This window comes from Aythya fuligula, chromosome 1, assembly GCF_009819795.1.
Source record: "Aythya fuligula isolate bAytFul2 chromosome 1, bAytFul2.pri, whole genome shotgun sequence".
NCBI lineage: Eukaryota > Metazoa > Chordata > Aves > Anseriformes > Anatidae > Aythya > Aythya fuligula.
In genome coordinates, this window is record NC_045559.1 from 58151291 (window position 1) to 58174855 (window position 23565).

A 23565-nucleotide genomic window follows, 5' to 3' on the forward strand; every position below is an offset into this window, starting at 1 on the left:
TTATATGCTGAATAAGGTAATTTATCTCTAGCCCCACACCTTTTCCATCCCACAGCCGAGAAATGATGCAATAATCACCGCAGCTACAGTCTCACAACCTCGCATATGCATACAGCAAAGCAAAGGAGCCTCCTAATGGGAATTTCAACAGATGGCTTTTCATTACTCCAAGCCGGTTTTGCATTCCTGCAAGTTCTCTTTTACTCCTTCATATTAAGCACCCCTAGACCCTGAAAACTTCTCTTTCCAGGTCCTCTGAATTTTTGTAGATCTTATCTTTCATCCTCGGCCACGACAACAGTGCCTTATTGATGGACAAACTACCGATATAGATTACAGACATCCTGCATGTTACAATCCACCACAGCTGTGCACTCTCACTCTGTTAAGATGAGTAACTTCTGGCTTCTAACAGCATTATCTCTGACCTGTGGGCATACAGGGGAACCAAGTTTCACTCCACTGAAATGTACACCATGACATTTTAATGTTTTTCTGCTTCTGAACATATGGAAAATACTATTGTATTCTATACCTATGATATGGAGAAGACTGTCTTTAACCTGGAGGTAACTTCAAAAGAACTCCTGCTGAACAGGCAGAATTGTTTCTACAAGTGTTCAAGATATCCAGATCCAAGGTGCTGAGGATGTCAGCCACCCACTTAAAAGGGCAGTGTGAATCTGTATTTTCTGTCCCGTACCTTGGCAGCGGCCAGACCGCCTGAGCCCCCACCGATGACAATGAGGTCATAGTCGTAGGAATGGGGCGCCGCTGTATGCCCGTTCATTTCCAGCAGACTCTGAGGATTGCCTTCTTTATGTGCCTGAACAGAGAAAGCAAAAAGGATTAGAGAATATTGAAACATTACCCATGGTGCTTAAAAATGAGCATTTTCAGCAGCAAATATTGTGATATGGGAATGTAAGTGCATCTGTATTTTCTCAGCTCTGCTCTTGATTAGCTTTTTAAATCTTCATCTTCTTAATCCATTGTTGGATAGCTCAGTACCTATTAGATACCAAACTATGAATTTCCTTGTTCTTTGGAGACCTGGGTTTCCTTGCAGAGCTTCGTCTTCCGCATCGCCACAACCCCAGTGCCTCCTCACACTGTGGGCACCAGGATGAGATGCATACCTGCTGACACAGGCATTCTATGGATTTATTTTATTGCTTTCATCTGCCCTGGACTTCCCTAATTAGTTTTTTCCCCTCCTGCTGCATATATGAGTAGGAAAATACAACAATATGCAACACCGTAACAATCTGCAATTACCAGCCTTACCAGCTGAATGAACAGAACTATCTGAAGAAAATACTTTCTGAAAATGACATTTTTTTTTTAACATGATTAGATTATCACAGTACCTAACTTTGGAATCAAATAAATCAAGTGTGATCACTAAAGTTTCTGAGAGGTTTTGTTTTTGTTTTTTTTTTTTTGGATCAGATGACTACAACCACAGGAAAATAATCCCCTAAGTCCTAAAATGCATTCTGACCGCTCTGTGCCACACAGAACATTACATTAATCTTCATATACTTTTTCTAAAATGATTCTTCGTACTCAAATTGTGGAGTTCCAATCAATCAGGACTTCAGACCCTCAGGTCCTTCAAGTTGCTGGGAAAATTCTCAATGCCTCTCAAAATGCCCAACAAGATTTGGAGTAAGTAAACACGGGATGCCTCAACTGATACAAATCACTGAGTATCAACTGAACACATGATAAAACTTTTAAGACTTAACAAAAAAAAAAAAAAAAGTAAATAAAGAAACCTCACTATGTCACTTTACAAATCTGGTCACTTTTATTCAAGTGTTTCTGCCATGGTAAATAGAATACAAGAAAACAGAGACGTTTTCCCTCTCTTGTCTAAATTTTGTTTTGCATTAAGCTTCCCTTTGAGCTCAAGCCATTCTACAACTGCCTTTCTCTGAGGTTAGATTAGTCCCTCTCTCCAAGCATAACTGGTGCCAGTGCATCTGTATCAGTGACAAAAAATCCCTGACACTCCACCAGACCACACAGTAATTTCAGCAAAAATTCAGACTCTACTTCTGCCTGTAGGAAGTTACATTCGTATTAGTCTTTCATAACCAGCATGTTATTAGTAAAAACCAAAACCTCGAAGACATCTGTCGTTTCTGTGAAAACATCCAAAAATACCTTGTCTTCCTTCCTTTTCTCTTCCCGCTCTGTCACCCCAACATATAACCCTGCCACTGAATCTTGTCTGCACTCAGTTCTCCTTTTTTCTATTTTTCTAACAGTCATCAGACAAGCTTCCCACTGCAATCAGAAAGACTAAAAAAGGAGCATGTATCGCATTATGGTGTGCGGTTTCACTTTATTCTTATTTAGGGACAGAGAACAAGAGAAAGCACATTGTTCATTTCTGAAGTATGCCCTCTTGTTCGCTCAGCGACAACAGGACGGTGTGAAGCTTAAGGGCAGATTCAAACTTACCTCCCACGCAGTCATCAGACCCAACTACCAAGAATCGCATCTTTACGATGTGTACAGATGTAAAGTATAAAGAAACTACAATATCTACTCATGGATTTTGCTTAAATCACTGCTCATAATGCCAATTTTTTTTAAATCTTCCTTTTAGGAAAAAATGCTTTGTATTTTTACATGTGGATTAAGAAGCTTCAGCTTTTATTCCATCAATGGTGGAACCATTAGCTTTGTTTTATTTTTTTTTTTTGTTTCCATTCAATGGAACAAACCCATTGTTTGGCTCATTTTCCATAAGCTCTTGATGAAAACATACTAAAAGCTTAGATCACACATAGTAGATTATAACCTTCCCTGATGAAACCACCTCCTAGAACTCCACTCTAAAACAGCCAGGATATGGACAAGCTTTGCTTCCCGTTTAAGGGGGCAACTTGTTCCTGACCATGAATCAGGACTGCGACCCCATACTGAGAACGTATCTCCTCCTTTCTTCTCCCAAGAACTGTAATTTTTCTTTTAAGTTTATATTCTTATTTTTTCACGCCAAAACTAAATTACAGAGTTTAAAATGCATGTCCCCCTACCTTTAAAGATTTCTCATGACCTCCTATTTGCTTCTCTTGCACAAAAACACCTGGCTGTGAAGTCTCTGTGGTTACTTCTTGCAGCTTCTGTGCACTCTCTGTGAAATAAAGGACAAAACAATGTAGTGTTTGGAGTGGCGCCCTTTATGTAGGTTGTGCTCCTGAAGCGAAATTGTCCGGGGGAGTGGCCTTGGCAGCTTCATCACTTCCTCATCAGCAGCACGCCTGTCTCAGGGGAGTGTTTCCTAAGGCAACTGATGAGTCATTTGCAACGTTAGGATGACTTGCTATATTTTTGTCTTTAAGAAAAATCCCATACGAGAACTGGCTGGGATTCCAGGACGTTTTGCCAATCTGACCAGATGCCTGAAACAAAGCAAGGAAATACGATCTGCTGTGGCTAAGCCCGCAACTTCAGTCTAAAAGCAAAACGGTGGTTTCTGCTTTTCTTACTCTGAAAGTGACTTTTTAGTGCTGTTGTGCTACCATTTTTTCAGTCTAAATATTTTAAAGTGAATTACAAGTTCCCATTTTGCTCTTTCAATTAGTTCCCCTGGAAATTTCTCTCAAATCTTTAACAATATAATCACATTTTTTTCCCCCCTCCCCCATGCAGCCCCCCTCTTCTCCCTCCAAATAATTTCTGCCTTACAGAGTTTGTTCCTCCTTTGAAATCCTTTAAATAAGCATTTTCAAAAGTCTGGAAAAGATCTGTGCCGACTCACTGGTCACAACTGATAAGGATATCCTACAGAAAAGGTAAAATATTAGCAGCATGAAAAAAATAACATCTCTATACATGGTGATACTTCACTAGGCATTACATGGCAAAAAAAAAATCTGATAAATGACTGGAAGCCACTATCAGCTCTGCCTTCCTATACATAACTCTGAGTTATGCTAACCTTCATTTCCAACAAATGGGTCAGTACACACTTGTTTGTGTTTGTCACATACATCCTTCACACTGCACAGCCATCACTAATTAACAAACTCTGACACGTGCCCATAGCTAGACAAACAGCCACACTGAGCGTGTAGACATTCCTTGGGCAGGGAGCCCACAAATCTGAAGAGTGTTCACCCAGACGCACACAAACACAAAAAGGCACTCACTGAAAACTGGTTTGTAAGCTTGCTGTCTTGGTTTTCCCTTCTGCAGCTTGGTGATAAAATCCCTCTATCTCACAAAGGTGTTAGGAAGAGTAACTCGACTGATGTTGACAAAGGGGTTTAAAGATCTGAGTCATTACACAAGAGTTAATAGCAATATTAATGATGGAGAATTCTTGGCCTCTTCTAGCCTGGGGAAAGAACCCAGGAATTCATGTCTGCATGTACACACAGACACACCTGGGAAAAGCAAAAACACAGGCTTGAACACTGGTCACCATCTGCACATCGGAGGAATTTTTCCTCAATACATTATCAAAGCTACAGTCCTGAGGGTACCTAAAGCAACTGAAGTCTTGTAGTTTTTTCCTACAAGTCTGAACAGCCTCAGGAATGTTCATGTAAAATTGTATCTTAAATCAGATAAAAACCTACTAGTTAGACAACACAGACATTTATATAAGCACCTCTATCTTCAGGCAGATCTCTGCTAGAGGTTCACAGCTTTACCAAGGGCCCCAAAACCCAAAGGCAACCGTAACCTCTGGCAGAAACTTGAAAGACTTTTGTCTGCAGGTTCTTACTGCTAGGGGCCTCTCCCTTGTTGGCCCGGGCAATTTGCCACAGACAGAATGACAAAGCAAAAAACACTTTTGCATCATGTGCTGGCTCCCCGTAAAAGTCCATCCATTAACGACAATTATAACAGCCACCGCTGGTGAATCGATGCCTTCCAGAAATCGATCAGCAGATACCATTCCTCAGGCTGAGATTGCTGAACTCCACCTGGGTCAGCGAGCTGCTCTGGACCATTCTGAGATATGCAACACGAGGCGCTATTCTCTTTGCTGGCCGGCATCAGCACTGCCTTCAGCAAACCTGCAGCAGTTTGTGGCTACCTCAGGAGGATCCAGCGAGGCTCCAGCTCTGCACTGTCACTTTTTGGCTTTTGTTAGTCCCAATCCAGGTGGTGGCTGCTGTGTGTCACCTCCCCTACTGCCTGCCAAGTGCTCCTTGATGTGGGGTGAGCTGAGGCACCAAGGCACTGCTTTTGAAGGGGATAAACCTTCTTGGGTCTAAGGCTACTCTCTTCCACCATGCTGTTTTTTCTTCTCCTTCCTGCCTCTATACTCTGTCCACATGCTTGGCACCAGCTCTGGCAGCCAACAGACCCTTACACGAGCTAAACTGATGCACTAACCCAGGAGAAGAGAAAACATGGGCGGGTTTTGACCAGGCTAACCAGGTCCCTCCCCTCACAGGAGGATCCCCCGAGTGACACAGCTGGTACAAGGGAGCCAGTATATCCACGCTGACCAGAGCAGAGGAAGAGGAGGCAGCAGGATTTCTCTCATTGGTGCCAGCAAAACTGCTAGATTGGCTCAGCAGGTTGTTAAATCAGCCAAGAAACTGTCTTTCTAGCATTTACCTGAATACATTTCTGACACAGACCATGCTAGGCCTCACTACCATTTCTCATGCAGATCAAGAAAGAATGAACTGTAGTGTTTTAAACTCATATCCTTACTGGGAGGGAGCTTCCTCATGAACCAAAGTTCATGCTGGTACGGAGGCCTGGCCTCTGAACTTTAGACTTGTGTAACTCCTGGCGGGGGGTGAAGAAAGGCACGGCTGGTTTCAGAAGGCCTTGACCACAGAGGAACCTGACAAGCCCTAGAGAACAGCCCAGACCCGCTTCGTGAGCAGAAATACTCCGGGATAAGAACTGCCTTGTTCTGCTGAAGTGTTCACCAGCCTCACGGGCAGCACGTGGGGCTAAGCAGAAAGCCCGGGCCTTGCAACTGCTCGCCGTGAAGTAGCCTGAGGTGCTTCAAGGCAGAAGTATGTGGTGATTTAGCCGGATTCTGTATGTCACACAGAGGCCATTATTAACGAGAAGGAACTTCGCAATATTTTTAACAAAATTGTGTAATTAAAAAATAGCCGTCTTCGGTAGTGTAGAAGATGCCTCTAATTTTGTAACGCTTATAAAGAGTCACGTGGCTTGCTTTAAAGTCTTATCCCCAGGCAGCTGAGGAATGCAGGATGTTTCATACGACAACGAAGATTTACTTTTTGCTCAAGTTAGCTTTGTAGGTGGAGAAAGTTTCAGCTTTTCCTTCTCCCTGCTCATTTCTGCCCTTTCAGCACAGGTCACTACCTCCCCGCTTGCACAAGCTCAAATATTTGGAAGTGATGGGCAATGAAGCCATTATGTGATCCAGATTACAACAAAAACCCAAACCTTTAAAATATGCATGCCTCCAGCCTGGATCGTGTCACAAATCCACGCTGAGAGGTTGCCCTGCCATCAGCTGAACCAGTGAAACTATGAAGGAAAAAAAACGTGGGGCAGAAGGCAGGAAAGGATGAAAGCCTCTTAAACTGGCTTTACCCCAGAGGAGTCACAATGCACCTGTACTTTCAAGAGATTCAGGATCAGGGGATGAGAAATTAAAAAAATGATAAGTAGAAACTATATTTTGATGAGCCAGTGGTATAAGTTAGACCCTCAACTTATCTCACACGCTTTAATTTTTTACTGTGCCAGAGACACAGAGCAGCCTTACAGCTAGCCAAGAGAAGCAACTGAGCTGGCTGGTGTAGAAATGTCAGGGCTTGCTAAGATAAGGACTGCGTGTGCTGTGCTCTAGTGATCCTGGCCAAAAACCACCGTTACCTTTGACAGGGTAAACCAGCAGCCCTGTGGCGATTTTCATTCCTTCCAAGAGCTGATTCAGCACCTGGCTGCCCCGTCAGAGGAAGTTTAAAGATAGCTTAGAGGTACATCTGCCTCCCCACCTGTACACTGCCAAAGTCTGATCCCACACTAAGTCACTAACATGAAGACAAACCATCCTGACATCATTTATACACACAGAATTCAGCACCCACTGATGAGCACTGTTAATCAGAAGTGAGCACTGAGTGAGTGACTGCTACTACTGAAGGCTGGTATATGCGAGCCCTGAATCCTGCTGCCTACACGCAGGACCAGGATATATGCTACACCCTAGTACTAGCACCTCTAGCCTTCTCTCTGAAATTGGCTGCTTGTCCTTAAAGATGGGTAAAACACCATGTGTCATCATCACTGCACAGAAATTACACTGCTAGATAAGATCTTTGTTTTTCCTAAATGTCAAATATCAACGCGTCAAAACCCAGAAGTTTAAGAAAACTGCCTCCTTCAGCTTTCCCACCTACACGCACCAGCAGAGGAGTGGCCAGCAGGTGGAGGGAGGGGATCGTACCTCCCCCCCCCCCCCCCCCCCCGAGCTCCTGTCTGGAGCACTGCATCGATGCCTGGGGCCCCCAGCACCAGAAGGATGGGGGGCTGTTAGAGCAGGTCCAGAGGAGAGACACAAGCTGAGAGAGCTGGAGAAAAGAGGGCTCTGGGGAGACCTCATTGCAACCTTTAGCATTTAAAGTGGGCTTATAAAAAAGATGGAGAGCAACTTTTTACAAGGGCAGATAGTGATAGGACAAGGGAGAATGGTTTTAAACTAAAGAGGGAAGATTAAGATTAGAGGTTAAGAGAAAATTTTTCACTCAGAGGGTGGTGAGGCACTGGCATAGGCTGCCCAGGGAAGCTGTGGATGCCCCATACCTGGAACTGTTCAAGACCAGGTCGGTGAGGCCCTGAGCAACCTGATCTAGTGGGTGGCATCTCTGCCCATGGCAGGCTTCCCTCCTTTTCTCCCTGGATCACAGGTCTGTTCTGTTATCTGCCAGCTTCCCACGCGTGCATTCTTCACATAGCACAAAGCAGCACCATATGTGGAAGCCTAGAAAACAGCAGTGACTTGACATATTGCTGAAATGCCCCAAAGGTGTTTACGTGTTTGCAGTGGTTCTCATAGGAAACATCTCTCCAGAAAGCAGATGCACAGGTTTTCTTGGCTTTAAGAGGACCTTGGCTTTATGCTCTCTCCATGTCACACTAGTAAATCCTTAATCCCACTGGTGTGAGTTACTTCATTGAGTAATTACAGTTTTCCTTGCAATTACTGGCTATCGATATAAAAGAGTAGATCCAAGCCAGCCCTAACATCCCCAAAAGACTGTGATGTGTAACCTGGCCCTCTGAAGTCCTTTTCAACACTCATTGCCCTAAACTTACTGAATTCAAGAGCAAAGGTGAACCAGGAATTTCGGACATAGTTGGATTCTCACTCCCTGTTGAAACCAAAACCCATCAAGCTTCAAGACTTACAAATAAAAGAGCAAAGCATATTCTCCTAAGAAACGTGAAGTTTTCTGTACTTTTTTATGGTATCTATATCTATATAGTATGCTGTCGCAAAGCGCTTTAGTTTGAATTGTATTCTTCCTAATCCACTTTTTACACCTACGAGCATAAGACTTCTTCCATTTAAATAAAGCATAGCTTGATGGAGAGCAACATCAAGACATAACGTGGAATAACACAACTTTGCACTTGGTTGAAACACAGCTACATTAACAGAAAGTGGGGGGCTCTATTTTAGCACAGATTTCTGTTAATGAAGAATCTAGTCCATAGTGTTACCCCAAAACACCTATGTCCTTCATGAAAGCATAAATTCCTTTTTATCACAACTATCTGGGCAGAAAAAAAGGCATTTAAAAGCATTTTCGTAAGTGGAAAAAACATGTAGATACGAATTTTCTTCTGAGTGCTTTTCAACTTAAGTTCTAAGCAATAGGAGAAAAAAATGTAATTATCCCCAGCAAATTAAATGCAATTAACCTAAGAACAAGATAGGATATGATGGAACGCTTCATAGCTCTGTTTTCTCAAAGAACAATAGAAGTGTGCTCAGAACTTTTAAACAAACCTCTACCTAGCAAAGCAAGAATTACAAAACCAAGACAAGACAAAGATAGATCTTGACAGAGGAATGATGAATGCTGCAGCACACAAAAGACGTTTTCGTGACTTCTCTCTGAGGGTCGGATTCAAAGCTCTCGATGCCCCTTCAAAAGCTCTTGCTTGAATGAAGGCCCTAAGTGATGAGATTCTCTCCTTTCAGCTCAGTTTTCTAATGAGCATCTGGGGACCAACTGAGCAAATTCCTTCAGTCTGCTTTTGACTCAGGATGGGTCAACCTTGTATCATGAGCAGACTGCGAGGCACCAACTTTGCATCCAAGAACGAGAAGAGTTGCTAATGTAATGCAAGCAGCTCAACACCAAAATATCTCCTACTCTGTCTGCACACAACCAGGCACTGCAGGCCATTCTCTGTCCCATCCTGACAGTGTGCAAAAGAGCTTCTGAAAATGACCTCAGGTCCTAGCAAAAGAAGCAACTCCTACTTTCAGTCACTTCTTTTCCTTCTATTTTTCTAAGTGTCCATGCAGCAGTGCCACCAAGTCCAACTGTAATGTGACAAAGTATTTTGCTTTACTGATTTCAGCAGGGACAGCATCATGCTCCATGGCTTGTGACGAAAAGCCTTGAGACACGTTTTTGCCATAAAAATTAGGGAACTTGACAGCCCACTCCAAGAAGATCCAGGTTTTCACACAGACTTCCCTAATAGCTCTCACACCACCAAAGCCTTTGGCAGTGTAAGACCACTGATTGCTACTTATCTTAGAAAGTCTTCTTATGTAACTGTTTACAGTAAACCATATAGGATTTAGTGAGGTTGCTCTAATTAGCATTAATAGGGATGTTTCTGTGAGCATAACATCACATGCTAACCTCAAATATTTCTAGAGCATCTACAGTATAAACTATTGGCTGAAACAGAACCAGCTGCGTACATTAACCAGAGGTAAACTTCAGACTCTCTCTTCCTTAGTAAAAAGGCAAGTAACGCTAAATGAGTTAGGTATCTTTGAACAATTCCACCTTTCATTTTATTCCGTGTTATTTCACTGTGAGCTAAATTAAATAGGTTATGAAAAACCCAGGATAAACCTTCTCTGGCTTTGGAACTTTAGTAAAACTTCTAACATCCCATATAAAGCTTTACATGCAGCCTTCATGGAAATCATCACCTGAGAGCACCAGTAACTTTTAACATGCAGCTTTGCCTATTCCCACCAAAAATCCCAGCTGCTTTTGGATTTACCCTTAGTAGTCTAATGCGTTGAGTAATCCAAATCAAAACAAAGGAAGCTGATTTCTGGTATGACTACCTGTAGGTGTATCATTCTCGCTGTGCTCACCCTTCATTTGGGATGACCTGCAAAAGCTGAGCTTCCTGATTTTTTTTTTTTTTCTGGAAATTCCTGTGGCCGCTACAGACTGTGATTAATACTCTGCTGCTAGAGGAGGAAGTACCACCAGCCACACTTTAACAAGTATGGCACCTGAGGCACTGGGAGGTGAAACTCAGCAGGGTGAGTACTCAGCAGGGCTGGGAACAGGATCTCCTGGTAGTCTGCCATTCATTAGACCTTACCGCCACCAGCCATGCCTTTACTGTTTCTACCACAGTTAAAACCATTTATCCAGCTCCATACATCTCTTTGTAATTAGGGTTGTGTTTGAGTCATACAAAACATCAAAAAATGGAGGGAAACATCCCACCCAGAATCATTCTTTTTGCCAAACAAGTCAATATTAAAAGTGAGCAAGGTTAAAGGAAACACAAAGGTTTTGCAGATGATCTCCCACAACATGCAAAAAGTTTAAAGCAGTTATTAATCTGTGAAGTGAATTTGGGTTCTTTGCTTGGATGCCTGACATATTTGTTTTTAATCTGAGCAGGGTTTTTAATAGGAGGAAAGAAGCACTTGTTTTTAACCCAGAGTAACCAACTTTTCTTGTCCTTGAAAAACAGAAGAACTTGGTGGAACAATTTATTCCTGCTTGTAGCAGCACAGCGAGCAATGACATTGCATTTCTACGAGCTGAACAAAACAGCACAACCCAGCAGATCCTTGCCCTCAAACCTCTCCTGCTACGTACCTGCTGCAACCCACCACCAACCTACCGCGTGCAGATTCCAACAAAGACCTGACTGGAAATGGTTATGCAGGATGGGTGGAAAACAACAAACAGCTCACATTCATGCAGTGAGAAACAACGCACAGGAGCGTGCTTGCTTTGTGTCAGGCTGTGCAAACAGTGGTGGAGTTAAGGAGGTAGAGAGCTTCCTTACCGCCACAGTGGGAACGCAGTGCCAGAACACGCGGGAGACAGCGGTGCCAAACGATGCCTTCTTTGAGCAAAACAGGCAAGTTTGCTACTGCAGAAGATGAAGTAAGAAGATATCTCAGCTTACTCCTTGAAATTTTACAACATTCTTAAAAGCTCAGGACTACGCTAGAATAGGCTCCTATTGTTTTCTATCCCACACCCAGTAATAGCACCAAGGGAAGAAAAGGACACGCACCATTAGAAGGGAGACAAAATCTTATCTGCAGACACTACTTTAAAGATTCTAATTGCAGGAGATACAAATACAAAAGGAGGAAGCACACAGTAAAAAAAAAAAAAAAAAAGTATGCAAATAAAAGTGCTTGGTAGATAGAGTTGGAGCAGCCAACAAAAACAGGGGTCACACGGGGTTTAACACAGATAAGTCTGACTACAGCAGTACAAGGCATGGAGAGTACAAACAGCAATGACAATAAGCTGAGGAGAGCAACTGCTGTGAGCTTTTTTAGAAGAAAAACAGAAAGTAAGCCAAGCTGGAGATGAGGAAAGAGAGAAAACATCAGATACGGCTTGGCAAGTCAAAGGACAGCTTTTCCAGGAAGACGTGCAACATGACACCGCGTTCAGAAAGGAGGTTATTGAAAAGTATGAATGAGGAAAACAAGATCTGAAAAAGAATTTCTCAGGAAATACCCAAGTCCAGGTGCTACGGAATGGAAGGCAGCTGCACTAGAATAGAATGGTTTCGTTGGAAGGGACCTACAGAGACCATAAAGTCCAACTCCCTGGCCACTTCAGGGCTAATCAAAAGTTAAAGCATATTATTGTGGGCGTTGTCCAAATGCCTCTTGAACACTGACCACCTCGCTAAGAAGCCTGCTCCAGTGTTTGACCACCCTCACAGTTACGAGATTTGTCCCAATGTCCAGGCTGAACCTCCTCTGGTGTAGCTTTATGCCACTGCTGTGCATCCATTCAACAGGCAGATAGCAAAATACAGGAGGCATCAAAGACAGAGCTTTCTCAGGAGACAGCAGGTGTAAAGTTCACTCACTTTAAATCAATGGAAAAAAAGGAGAATAAGTTATCAATCCAACCTACTGAATTAAACTATAGTGCATTATTTCATCTGATACTTGGTTTGCTTTCAGCAAGCACAGCCGAACAGACAGTAAAACATCCTACCAAGGGATGTCCAAGATAGGCTTAATGAAGGAACAGCTTTCAGACAGGAACAAGCTTCTCTCCAAAAAAGTCTTGGAAACAGAGAAACCATATTAATGGCCTTGGAATAAAGAGGACCAGTACAGTACATTGTGAGGGGCAAGCACTGCTCCCACTCACAGTGGAAATCAAGGGGGTGCCATACTGGTGAAAAAGGGGAGAAGGAAGAGCATGGGCAACCACGGTGTCACCTCCAGGAGCCAAGTCTGCTCCACAAAGGGTGCGATGACACATTTGTTATTGTTACACCTGAGCAGTTCACAGGCAAATCATATGGTCAAACATTTGCAGGAAATACTACAGAAATAATTTGTTAAAAATTGGGGCCTCATTACTCACGTGTTCACCACACGTGAATGTCAGTGCAACTCAATAACCACCAGTGCTGGTAGCCCAGCGCAGAGCTAGGACCTCTCATATTAGCACCAGAAACAAGCAGCAACGATTTGAACAATACTTTGTTAATTTACTTGCTAGAATCCAACCCAAATCCCATTCCAAGTCCACTAGACCTTTCCAGGTCCACCGGGGTATGTGCTGTGTCCCAAGTGCCCAGTCCTGAAAGGAGCTGGGCAACTTCAGTTTGACTTGTGCGTAAGTTGAACTGAAAACACAGCCACTCAAAATTCATCTAGCATGAGGATCTGGGCTGGGGGGGAAAACAGCACTTGAGGAGTCCTGCAGGAACAAACAGTACATTTCAGTATATTTTTATAAGGCAAAAGCTGCAAGTCAGGATATCTCAATTCTGAGATGTGAAACTTGACCATCAGTTTTGGTATTTCTCATGATTCCTTCTTTGCAATAATGTGTCGGTTTAATAACACACTAAAAACCCTAACATGTGTGAAGACAAATTAACAAGAAGTCAGGAAAAGCATTATCTTCTGAGTTATTTCCAATTTTCATACCTTAACACCCACAAAGTGCGTCATAAATACTGCTTATTTGAAATGAAACTGGTAAAGTAAACTAAATACTATTTGAGGATTGTAGGATAACCATCTTAAAAGCACAAGCTAAGGACAAGAGAATGTTTTAAATAGCTATGGTACACAAAACATATATACACATTTTATCTTAGAATTTTTACTTTTTCCTACAATAGCCATCATTCTCCTTGCCAGTTTCTCTCATTACTGGCTTACTACTTTTTGGTTTTGTCAAACACCATTTTAGGTCTTTCAGTGCATTCAAAACTCTGAGTTTATTATTCCCATTGCTAAAATGGTGGAAAGGTGGGAAAAGATCCAGAAGGTAATTAAGAAATTCTTAAAGCTAGGAATGGCCCAATTTCTTCCTCCTGCTACTGAAAGGAGGCACAAGTTTAAATGCACCTTGTCTGAGAGATGTACGTAGAGGTAAAAATAAATAAATCAATCAAAACCAACCCACTCCCTGGTATGACTAACTATAGAAAGTTAATTTAAGATAGTCCCTGTTTCAGAGGCATTTAAACAATGAGTAACTAGCTTATTTGAATTATGTTTCAGTTTTCAAGTAAATTACACATCACTATTTGCATTTCAGTAATTATTTGTTTTTAATCTTCTTATTTAACCTCTTTTAACACCACCCACAACTCCCTTCTTCTCTTGTCCTTGATGGATATTGAAATATTTGACTTGTTTCTTCATTGGGCTCGACAGAATAATCCACTCTTATGTGACCATCCCAGAAGCAAAGCTGCCTAGATGCTGAAATATAAAGCTTAACATCAGAGTTTAAAGCAACTTTACTACAGAATTACATTAAGACACTCCCAGCATTGTGGAAAGGGTAGCAGGGAATAGTAACGTCTTATACTGAAAAACCAAGATACAGCAGAGTGTATAAATTGAAGCCCAAACAATATGTTCTTTTAAGTCAGGTTAGCCCAAATGACTCAGATTCACAAGGTTGGAATAGCTGGTTACGATGCAGGCTTCCTTTCTGAGGTTGTGTCAGCAGATACACGGTTGTCCAGAGGAACTGGGTTGGGTATAACTACACAGATATTTATTCTGCCTCAAACTCTGTGCTACCATACCTGTATCTGGTTTAAAGCTAAATTGGGCATTTCTACTCTTAATAGGAACATGGTAATGGCAGCATCAGGTGAGGGACCTTCCCTAATGGGGTGAGTGCTGTGGGTTACCCTGAGTGCTCTCAGGGAGCTGCATCACCCTGGAAGCACAGGGACAACTGGATGCTTTTGACAAATGCTTGAAAATGATCTTTTCTTCAGTCTTGTGTGTTAAGGTAGAAGACCATCCAGTGTTTCCAGTGCCATGCCTTTCTGTTTGTACAACAGAAAGTTACTAAGCAATACGCAGCCACAACGATAAGCCCATTTCGAGACTTTTAAAGGGTTATAAACCTCATTCGTGTCCTCGCCAGCTCCTGCCTCGCACAGCCCCTCACTGCACAGCCACCTCCGCTCTTCGCCACGCCACCGGCGATTCCCATTCCGCAAAACAACCCTTGAAACGCGTTACCTGAAAGCTGCCAAGGCGCTTTCGTTCCAGTGCTCTTCAAACACCGAAGATGTAACTCGGGCTTTCCAGGCAGACCCCTTTCCCTGGCACTCGGCAGAGCCGAAAACACCCCTCGAGCAGCCACGCTTTCACTCCGGCGGGCTGCTTTTTCCCCGCTGGCTGCCCCCAAGCTCAACCACAACCCCCCAGCGATTCGGCCACGACCCCCGGCGGCTGCCCCTTACCTGCCGGGCGCCTCCCCTGCGGGCAGCCCTCGGGCGCCTGCCGCACCGCCTGCCCCTTCCTCAGGGCGCCCCCCATGCCGCGCCTCGGCCCCCGGCCCGGCTCCAGCGCGATGGCGCCGGGCTTAGACCCAGCCCCGGGCCTGGCGCGACCCCTGGCGGTGCCCAGGCGGAGCCGGGCCGGGGCCTGGCCGATGTTAGGAGGGAGCTGCAGGTGTTTGAGAAGTGTTTTTGTGGCAATTCATGTCCCTAACTGGAAGAGAAGCACCGAGTGGGATGGGGCTGAGCGCCCCGCTCCCCTCGGGGATCCGGGAGGTCCTTGTCTTAATGAGCTCTTAATGGCCCCCTTGGTGGCTCTCCCACAACATCAGGGCAGGAGCAGAGCCTGCCGAGGAGATTCCTGGCCTAAACAGAGGAGACAAAAAGGGTGGGATGAGCAGCAACACAACAGCTCGCTGCTGGTACCCTCGGCTCCCATTTGAACTTTCTTCACCCTTCCTTGTTACACCAAACGTGGCAATTTATCCAATCTGTGTTCTTGCTTACAGGAAACAATGACTTCTTTGGAAAGGTTTTAAAAAAATAATTGGATTTTTTTTGGTGGATGGAGCTTTTTAGCTGCACAGATTGGCTGCTGGGCTGCAGGCTGGGTATGGAAGCTGCTGGGCTCGGTAGGGCCAAACACTTCATGCCAAGGCACTGCAACAAAATGCATGCTGTAGACACAGGAGCTCCTAGTCCAGTTCCTAAGACCACTGGACAATTGGTCTGTGGTCCTGAGGAAGTCAATCATGCCAAATATCCCCCATCTAGTTACCCTATAACACCTTCAGAGTTACAATTACCTTGCTAATGCTTGTTACACCCAACGCTGAAACAAAGGCTCTCTACTCTGACCCAACAGTAACGAACGACGAGCGACAGAGGAAAGGACTAATAGAAAGGGAAGAGAACAAGATAAAAACTTTGGAATCTTAAGGCTTGAGGCATTACCTCACAGTCCTCAGCTTTCTTTTTTTTTTTTTTTGCACACAAGAATTCAGCAATTCCCATTTGTGATGCTGTATTACTCTTACACTCTGCAGCAAGATCTCCAGTGTCAGCTGGAGTTTCTAATAAAAAAAAAAAAAAAAAGACAACTAAATTTATAAGTGGAAAAAAGTCTCTGAACTCACTGTGGGAATGATCACTGAGATTTCAGAAATAATGTCTTCAATACAGATATCTGTAACAGCATAAATTATGATGATAATGGGGGTAATAACTGTTACATGCATTCAGGGGTTATTACAGCTTCAGAATTAAAGTTATTAAAATCATTTGCTGAATAAGCTTAGGGAAGAAACTCTATTCTGCCAAACCCCATCTCAATATTTCCATAAAATGGGGACTACAAGCTGACAATCAGTCAACGTGAGAAAAATCAAGTTTAAAGAATACCTTGGTGTGCTATTTCTGTCCTTGAAATCATTCACAATATTTCATTTTGCGTATTGTTTTGCAATTATGTTCCCATCATGTTTGCTTTCATTAGGAAAAGAAAAAAAAAAAAACAACTCAAGTTGATGTGGTGAAGACATATTGAAGGAGAAAAAACTAAGTCTAACATTTGAGATGTTTCATAAGACTGCAGAACAGTGCATCCAAAATACTAATTTTCCAAAGTCACTTTAAAATTTTAAGTATAGTAACCCAAAGAGTCTGTCATTGCAGAACAGAGCCTTGATGCTGCATCCAAAGACTAGCATTCATTTTCACCTTCTTCATCATCCCACTCCTCCCAATCTGCTGCTTCTTCCTACACAGTTTTACTTGCACACCTCACCTCTTACCCTAGTTATTAGAACCACCTCATTAATACTGCCTTGAGGCCATTCAAAGTGCAGCCTGAGAACTTTCCTTAACTATTCTTTTAATCAGACCACTCCTGATCTCAGCCTTTGTAAGAAATCTCCTTTCCAGTTTTTCCATGGGCTTCATGGTTTCACATGAGTCACAGGTTGTGATCAACCCCAAGTTCCTATAAAATTCATTTTTTTTTTTTTTCTGATTTATTATTTTGCCAGAGCATCGTCTCTCCAGTTATATCCACTTTTTTTTACCATGTTTGTGTGATTCTCCATCGAGGTCTGGTCTTCTGTTTGCTCTTACAATGTCCCCCAGATTAGATTTCTTTCTGGGCGAGTCCAAGAAGTATCTAAGTTTTTATTTTAACTTCTCCTAGAATTTACACTTTCTGAGGCTTATGAAAAGCCAGGCACATCCATTTATTTTAGAATTTATTCTTAGCTGGCTGAACTGCAAGCGTACATGAGGTCCAGTGCTGTGCCACTGAAATGAAAGCAGAACATGATAACAAGAATGCCACATGGAAGAGGATGAAAGAAAAATGCTGTATTACTAGTGAGATCTCCTGGTGCCTTGTCTGTCCATTACATATCTTTTCCTTATTCTCTGCCTTTCTCTCTTTGTTTTGACTCTTTGGGAGAGAGACTTTATCTTCCTCTCTGTTTAGAACATGCTTGACATTTCAATTTCTACTACTGTCCCCCTCATAAATAATCTTCACGCTGTCCTTTTCCAGTAGCAAGGACACACATCGGAGAGCAGTCTTCAGGATCATAAAAGTTTAAGGACACCCTGGATCCTGTAGTATCTCCTTGATACAGGCATGAATTTAAATCCCTGTTGGAGTCATAGATAAGTCTGAGCACTGAAATTTTTGGGAAACTGAAAGTCTGTTTCAACTCCATTCCAAAGCACTGATTTAGATATGCTTTGGGTTTGTCTTCTAGTCTGTTAGTTCCATCAACATGAAACTTTAGTGCACATCTTCAAAAATGCCATGTTAAGAAGCAGGACAGCAATGAATGTCTCATTAAAAATATCCGTAGAACAAAAGAAAGCCTTGAAAATCTCACGCATAGTGTCCTGTCTTGAATACTGGACTATCATAAAGCATAGACTGCATAAAATACCATTGTTGGTGCTAAGAGATCAGCTGTGACAAATTCAATTAACGTGTAAGAAGTCTACAAAATACTTATTAATAAAAATAGCAATTACATTAAAATATTAACTGATAACATTTTTTATAAAGATGAAATGTAAGGTGTCTCACACTGTTTTGAAATCTTGATAAGTTATAGCAAACATTTTTGCTGCATGACTCCCAGTGAAGAACCCTGCAACAGAGTCACGATAATCTAAAGGATACATCAGTGGGACCAGTCACTCAGTTGTTTCTGAGCTAATTGATTCCCAGTTCCCTGTGGCTATTATAAAAGTGACCATCAAAATAATAGATTTCTATACATTCCATCTATATATAAACTAGGAGGAAGGTTTGTCGCAGTAAATGAAGCGCCCAGAGTGCCACCTTCTCCTTATAAGTTGCAGAATTATTGGTGCCGAATGCAAAATAACCTAAATATTCACATTATTAAAGCTGGCACAGTCCTTGTATTTTCTGCATGCCATTGAACTACCTGTCATTTTTGCAAACTTAGGTTCTTCTTACCTTACATCAGCCACCTAAGAGCTTGGCCTCTCTTATAAGCTCTTGATCTAAGCTCGTTCTGTAGCCTGCAGAGAAAGACAGGCATCTCCAGATGGCAACTCATCTTCCAGAGACAGGCTTCCACTGCTAAAGAGTGGGCCTATCCATCCCTAGCCCTTAGTTTGGGCAAATTCAAGTGAGAATTCAAGCTTTCATGATGAAGTTGACAGAAGAAATCTATGTCTCTGCCTACACTACAAATGTGACAGTGTCAGTATCTTAGCAATAGTTGAGGGGCACAGTTAAGATCCGCCTGTGGTAACAGATTCTGACTTGGAAAACAATTTTGTTTTAGTGATGCCACTGAGACAGTGGCAAGCTTTCAGCTCTGCAGTTTGGAATCCCATACAGTCACCTCTACAGGTGAAACTACAAATACGTACAAGTGTCACAGCCTCTGGAAAGGTCAGATACTTCCAAGAAAACGCTGAATTCCTCCAGTCATTGCAAGCAAAACTGAGTCATCAAATCTATTAGCATTGTGCAATTCAAACACATGGACAAAATGTGGGAACGTACCCTTTGGAAAAGAAGATCTGATGATACAGAGCAAAACTTAGCTCTGTAGTCCTCTGGAGCCCCTACTCCATAAGCCAGGTGTATCAGAACTGGCAGTCTTAGGGTTTTCCTAACTGTAACTTTGTAATCACAATTGAACTGGGCAGTAATCCATGTCTTCACTTCCCATCTTCATCTAACGTGCCTTCTGGGCTCCCTCAGCAATGCCCAAAACAGAGCTGTAACAGAATGCAGCTTTTCCACCCATGGGAGATGTCAAGTTTCACTGCATGGCCATTAAGCAGCTGCTTGTTCTCTTACACAGCAGAATGAAGTAAGATGTCTTTCACCATACTCATGCTACTGGGTAAATTCAACCCCACATATAGCTGATAATAGGAGAAGACCAAAAACACATAACCACACAATACAGCTGAGTGCAGATGATAACAAATAAACCCATGTGAATGACAGCTGCAAATGTGCCATATATCTAGCTACAGAAAAGTTTTGCTAGAGTATCTAGTTTTACTAGAGATACTGAAGCTTTTCTTTCTATACTTTGTATTACTTGTCATAAGGTTTGAAAAGCCAAATAATGTTATCCTTTGCCATTTAAAATGAACATTGATTTTTTTCCCCCTGTGTTTCAAAAGGAGCCCGAACCATTGCACACGTTTTTTTTATCCAGGAGGCTATAATTGCATAATCACAAAGCAAGGCTCCTGTCAGATTGCATCTCAATAAAAGTGTGGCATTGCTTTGTGGAAAACAAAGTTAGAGTTTCACCTCCAACTGTTGCTGTATTATTCGCAGCCAAGACTTCTGCCAAGATCTCATCTTATCTTTTAAACGATTCTGTCTGGACCACCTTCTTGCACGTGTACTTTGATGTTCTTTGTTGCTCTTGTGGTGCGTTTATACTTGATGCTTTAGACATGTTTTAACAAATCAATTACCTGATTACAAGTCAGTTCTGCTGCAGGTACATTTCAAAGGGATTGCTGCTAGCCACGTTTAACCCCACCTGGCTGAGAATAACTAGTACATCTAAACTACAAGTAGTATCTTAGGATCTACTTGCTTGACTAGCTGTTCCACGGGTAAAAACAATGAGTTGATTTTTCTTTTTATCTAAGGGAACAAGACTTATGCATTCATGCACTGCCTATTTGTCTTAGCTCCCTCAGTAACTTTTGAAACGTTGGCCAATTTTAATCAAATTTACTTAGTGGTATACATATCAACATACTAAATTTCTGTACATCTTGTGGAAAATAAAAAATAATAATAATTTAAAAAAAAAAAGTATTTGAGTGCAAGGAAATCACTCAAAAATTATTTCAGTCGCAAGAAGTCTTCAGGAAATGTCTTCACTCTTACCTGTCTTGTTCTCTTAGTGTCTAAGCAATTTACAGTTCATCTCCGAGTAGGAAAGTAGTATTGTTACTGATGTAGCTGATGGGGAATTGAGGCACAATATAATTAAAATTCAGACTTTCAAAGGTATTTATGCAGCTCTCAATTGACATTTGATGACCTTGATTTACAGTGATTTGCCCAAGAAGTGCGCAGGGAATTGAATCCAAGATTGCACCGTGCTCTTTGGACCATACCACCCAGATGGGCTGCAGTCACTTCATAATCACACTTTGTCCAGCCTCCTTTTGGCTGGATACCAATGTGCTGTGAATAAACACCTCCTTCGGTCCCCATGGTGGGGCTGTCAAAGCCGCCTGCTATTAAAGAGCTCCCTCTTGGTGCACTGTCACAATACAGCCCCTGCACAACTCCCTGTCAGGGCTGTGGGACCAGAGCATGAATGCTGCCCGAGCACTGAGTTCCTTCAAAGTGTGGCAGAATTTTTAGTGTTTAAAGGCCAATACAATCTAAAAGCGAGCTACACTGTGGTAGCTAAAGATTCTTTTCAACATGAGTGAGAGCTACAGATCTATGGGAAAATTAAAAATGTCCTGAACTTTAATTCATTCCATCTGATCTCACCCTACTGTGACTCCTGAGCTTGGTTACTTACCTGTAGAAAATCTCTCCTGAATTTCCATATTCAATTTTTTTTTTTTTTTTTTTTTTTTCACATAGAACTGTTGGGCTCTGTAGTATCTTCCAAGTATCTTTTAATTAGGACTTTCTACTACAAATAAGAATGCTCTAGCCCATAAATCTGCTAAGAGTGAAAAGATTCCTGAAGCATTATGGAGTTCATAGTTTGACAACAGACCTACGTGTATGTCCAGTCTGTTACACTCAGAATTGCACAGTAATGAGAACTCGGGAGGATGTCGGATGAACCCCCTACTACCATCCAGTGCTATTTCTTTTAAAATTGCATTTTCTTGTTTTAACCACATTGTTTCAAATGACAGAGTCCAGACCACAACTGAGACACAATCTGCAGTGGGCTGATGTATCCCGGTTTAAAGAAGGTTCTGTAGTAATACCTGTAGCACACTTGCTCACCTCTGAGAGCTTTCTTAGCTAACCAGATAGAACAGAAGATATGTGAAGGTTTTGATTTCCTTACTGGAAATTTCAGACATCAATGACAACCTCACAAAATAGATCACAACCTCACAAAAGGTTGTGAGGTTTAGGTCAGAGGTTGGACTCTATGGTCTTGAGGTCTCTTCCAACCTAGACAATTCTGTGATTCTGTGAAAACTCTTACATTTTACTACAGTTAACTCCACCCACTCTTGCAAATTCTTCCCCTCTTTTTGTATGGACAAAATTTGACCTGGTCTAAAAGGAGAAATGGATTGACTGCAGAATATAAGGAACACACTACAGACAGGAGAAATTATATTCAGGCCTGGAAAATATAACATCTAAATGCTGTGATGAGGAATTTGAGACTGCAACTGATAAGCAGGTAGATAACAAAGCAGCAAGTGTTATACCAGATACTTTATCAAGGTTCTCACAAGACACCACTAATATTGAGCAGAGGGGAGATGCAGATTGGACAAATTGAAATGTACCTCGTCAGGATATATGGGATGAATAGAACACATGGTGTTGCAAATATATGGAGCTTAAGTATGCACTTAGCATATGGATAAAACAATTAACCAATTAAAGACTCCACGCTAAATGTGTGATAGAAGCTGTTACTAATAAAGGAACACAAGATAAGAGGTATGTAAAGAAGAACTCTTGATTGAAGTCTTGGATCTCCTCGTTTCAGCTAGCTGACATACTTAACTACTGAGAGCTCTTCTGTCACCAGTAACAGCGAGCACTTGTTCCCACTATGCTGTCCTAAAGAAAAGCGTTGAATAAAATCATTGGACAAGTAATTTTTTCATCAATGCAACTGTGAGAAATGTCAGCAAAACCGTCACAGGTAAAACAATTAGTATTTTTGTTTAGAGTTTGAAAAACATACGGTAATAAGATTTAAGGGCCACACTTTCAATCAAAACGTCAACTAGCTGTTCAAAATAAAGTGCAGCTTCTACACTGTGCCCTGAAGAACCTGCACAGTGCTGAGCATTTGTCTTTCTACTCAGTTGTGAAATTCCAGGTTGAGATGAGAGAATCCGTAGGATCTTAAAAGAACATTGCAAGATGAATAGGGCATTGTCGTGGTATTATATTCAGTGTACACAAGCTGTAAAATAGACAAATGCATTCCCTAAGGCCCCAAAGTTAGTGAATGTTCTTTTATTACTTTACATCTTCCAGGCATTTAAAAAAAAATAAAATTAACTAATTACTGCTCACACTACCCAGGAGGCAGAATGAAGCCGCAAATAGCATTTGAAGTAAAAACCTGAGGTCATGTAAAATTTGTCTCATTTGATGTTTCCTTTTAAACCTGAAACTCAGTCTAAATCCATCGATGTTTTGAGTGAACATGAATCTTTCTGGTATAACGAAATATAAGAAACTAACATTCCTAAGTGAAAACAAGGGGCACTTTATAAGGTTTATTGGGTTTTGCTTTGTTTAAATCCAAACGCCAGAAGAAAACCTGGAGAGGAACGTATTTGTGTATCAGGTATTAACTTGGTAAAGAACGCTGACAAAGACCATTGTGAAACATGAGTTTCTTTACTACACTTTAGCAAGATACTTAGGACTCTGAAGTAATGAAGAATTACTACAGGTTATTAAGGGCAGTATGAAACGAAATTGTTCTGTTAGTTCTGCTGTGGAGATCACAAATGGACACATGTTGGTGGCAGGTGTGGGGAGTGTGTTTGGCTGCCTTCACCTACAAAAACAAAAATCATTCTCTACAGTCCTAGTGAATGGCAGCAGTGGTGTGTTATGAAGTGTTTCATATAAATGCTTTGTAA

At 42.0% G+C, this 23565-nt stretch overlaps 1 protein-coding gene across 1 annotated transcript in view; it reads right to left on the bottom strand.

The window, feature by feature from the left end:
• The window catches only part of TXNRD1 (thioredoxin reductase 1), a 37243-nt gene extending 21964 nt beyond the window's left edge, over window positions 1–15279 (bottom strand). The window contains exons 1-3 of the mRNA XM_032207734.1: window positions 15190–15279; window positions 3054–3151; window positions 704–826 (exon numbers count right to left, since the gene is read on the bottom strand). Of these exons, the coding sequence (XP_032063625.1) occupies window positions 704–826; window positions 3054–3151; window positions 15190–15265 (297 nt within the window). The 5' untranslated portion in view covers window positions 15266–15279. The remainder of the gene's footprint in view (window positions 1–703; window positions 827–3053; window positions 3152–15189) is intronic.
• Between the last annotated feature and the right edge of the window lie 8286 nt (window positions 15280–23565).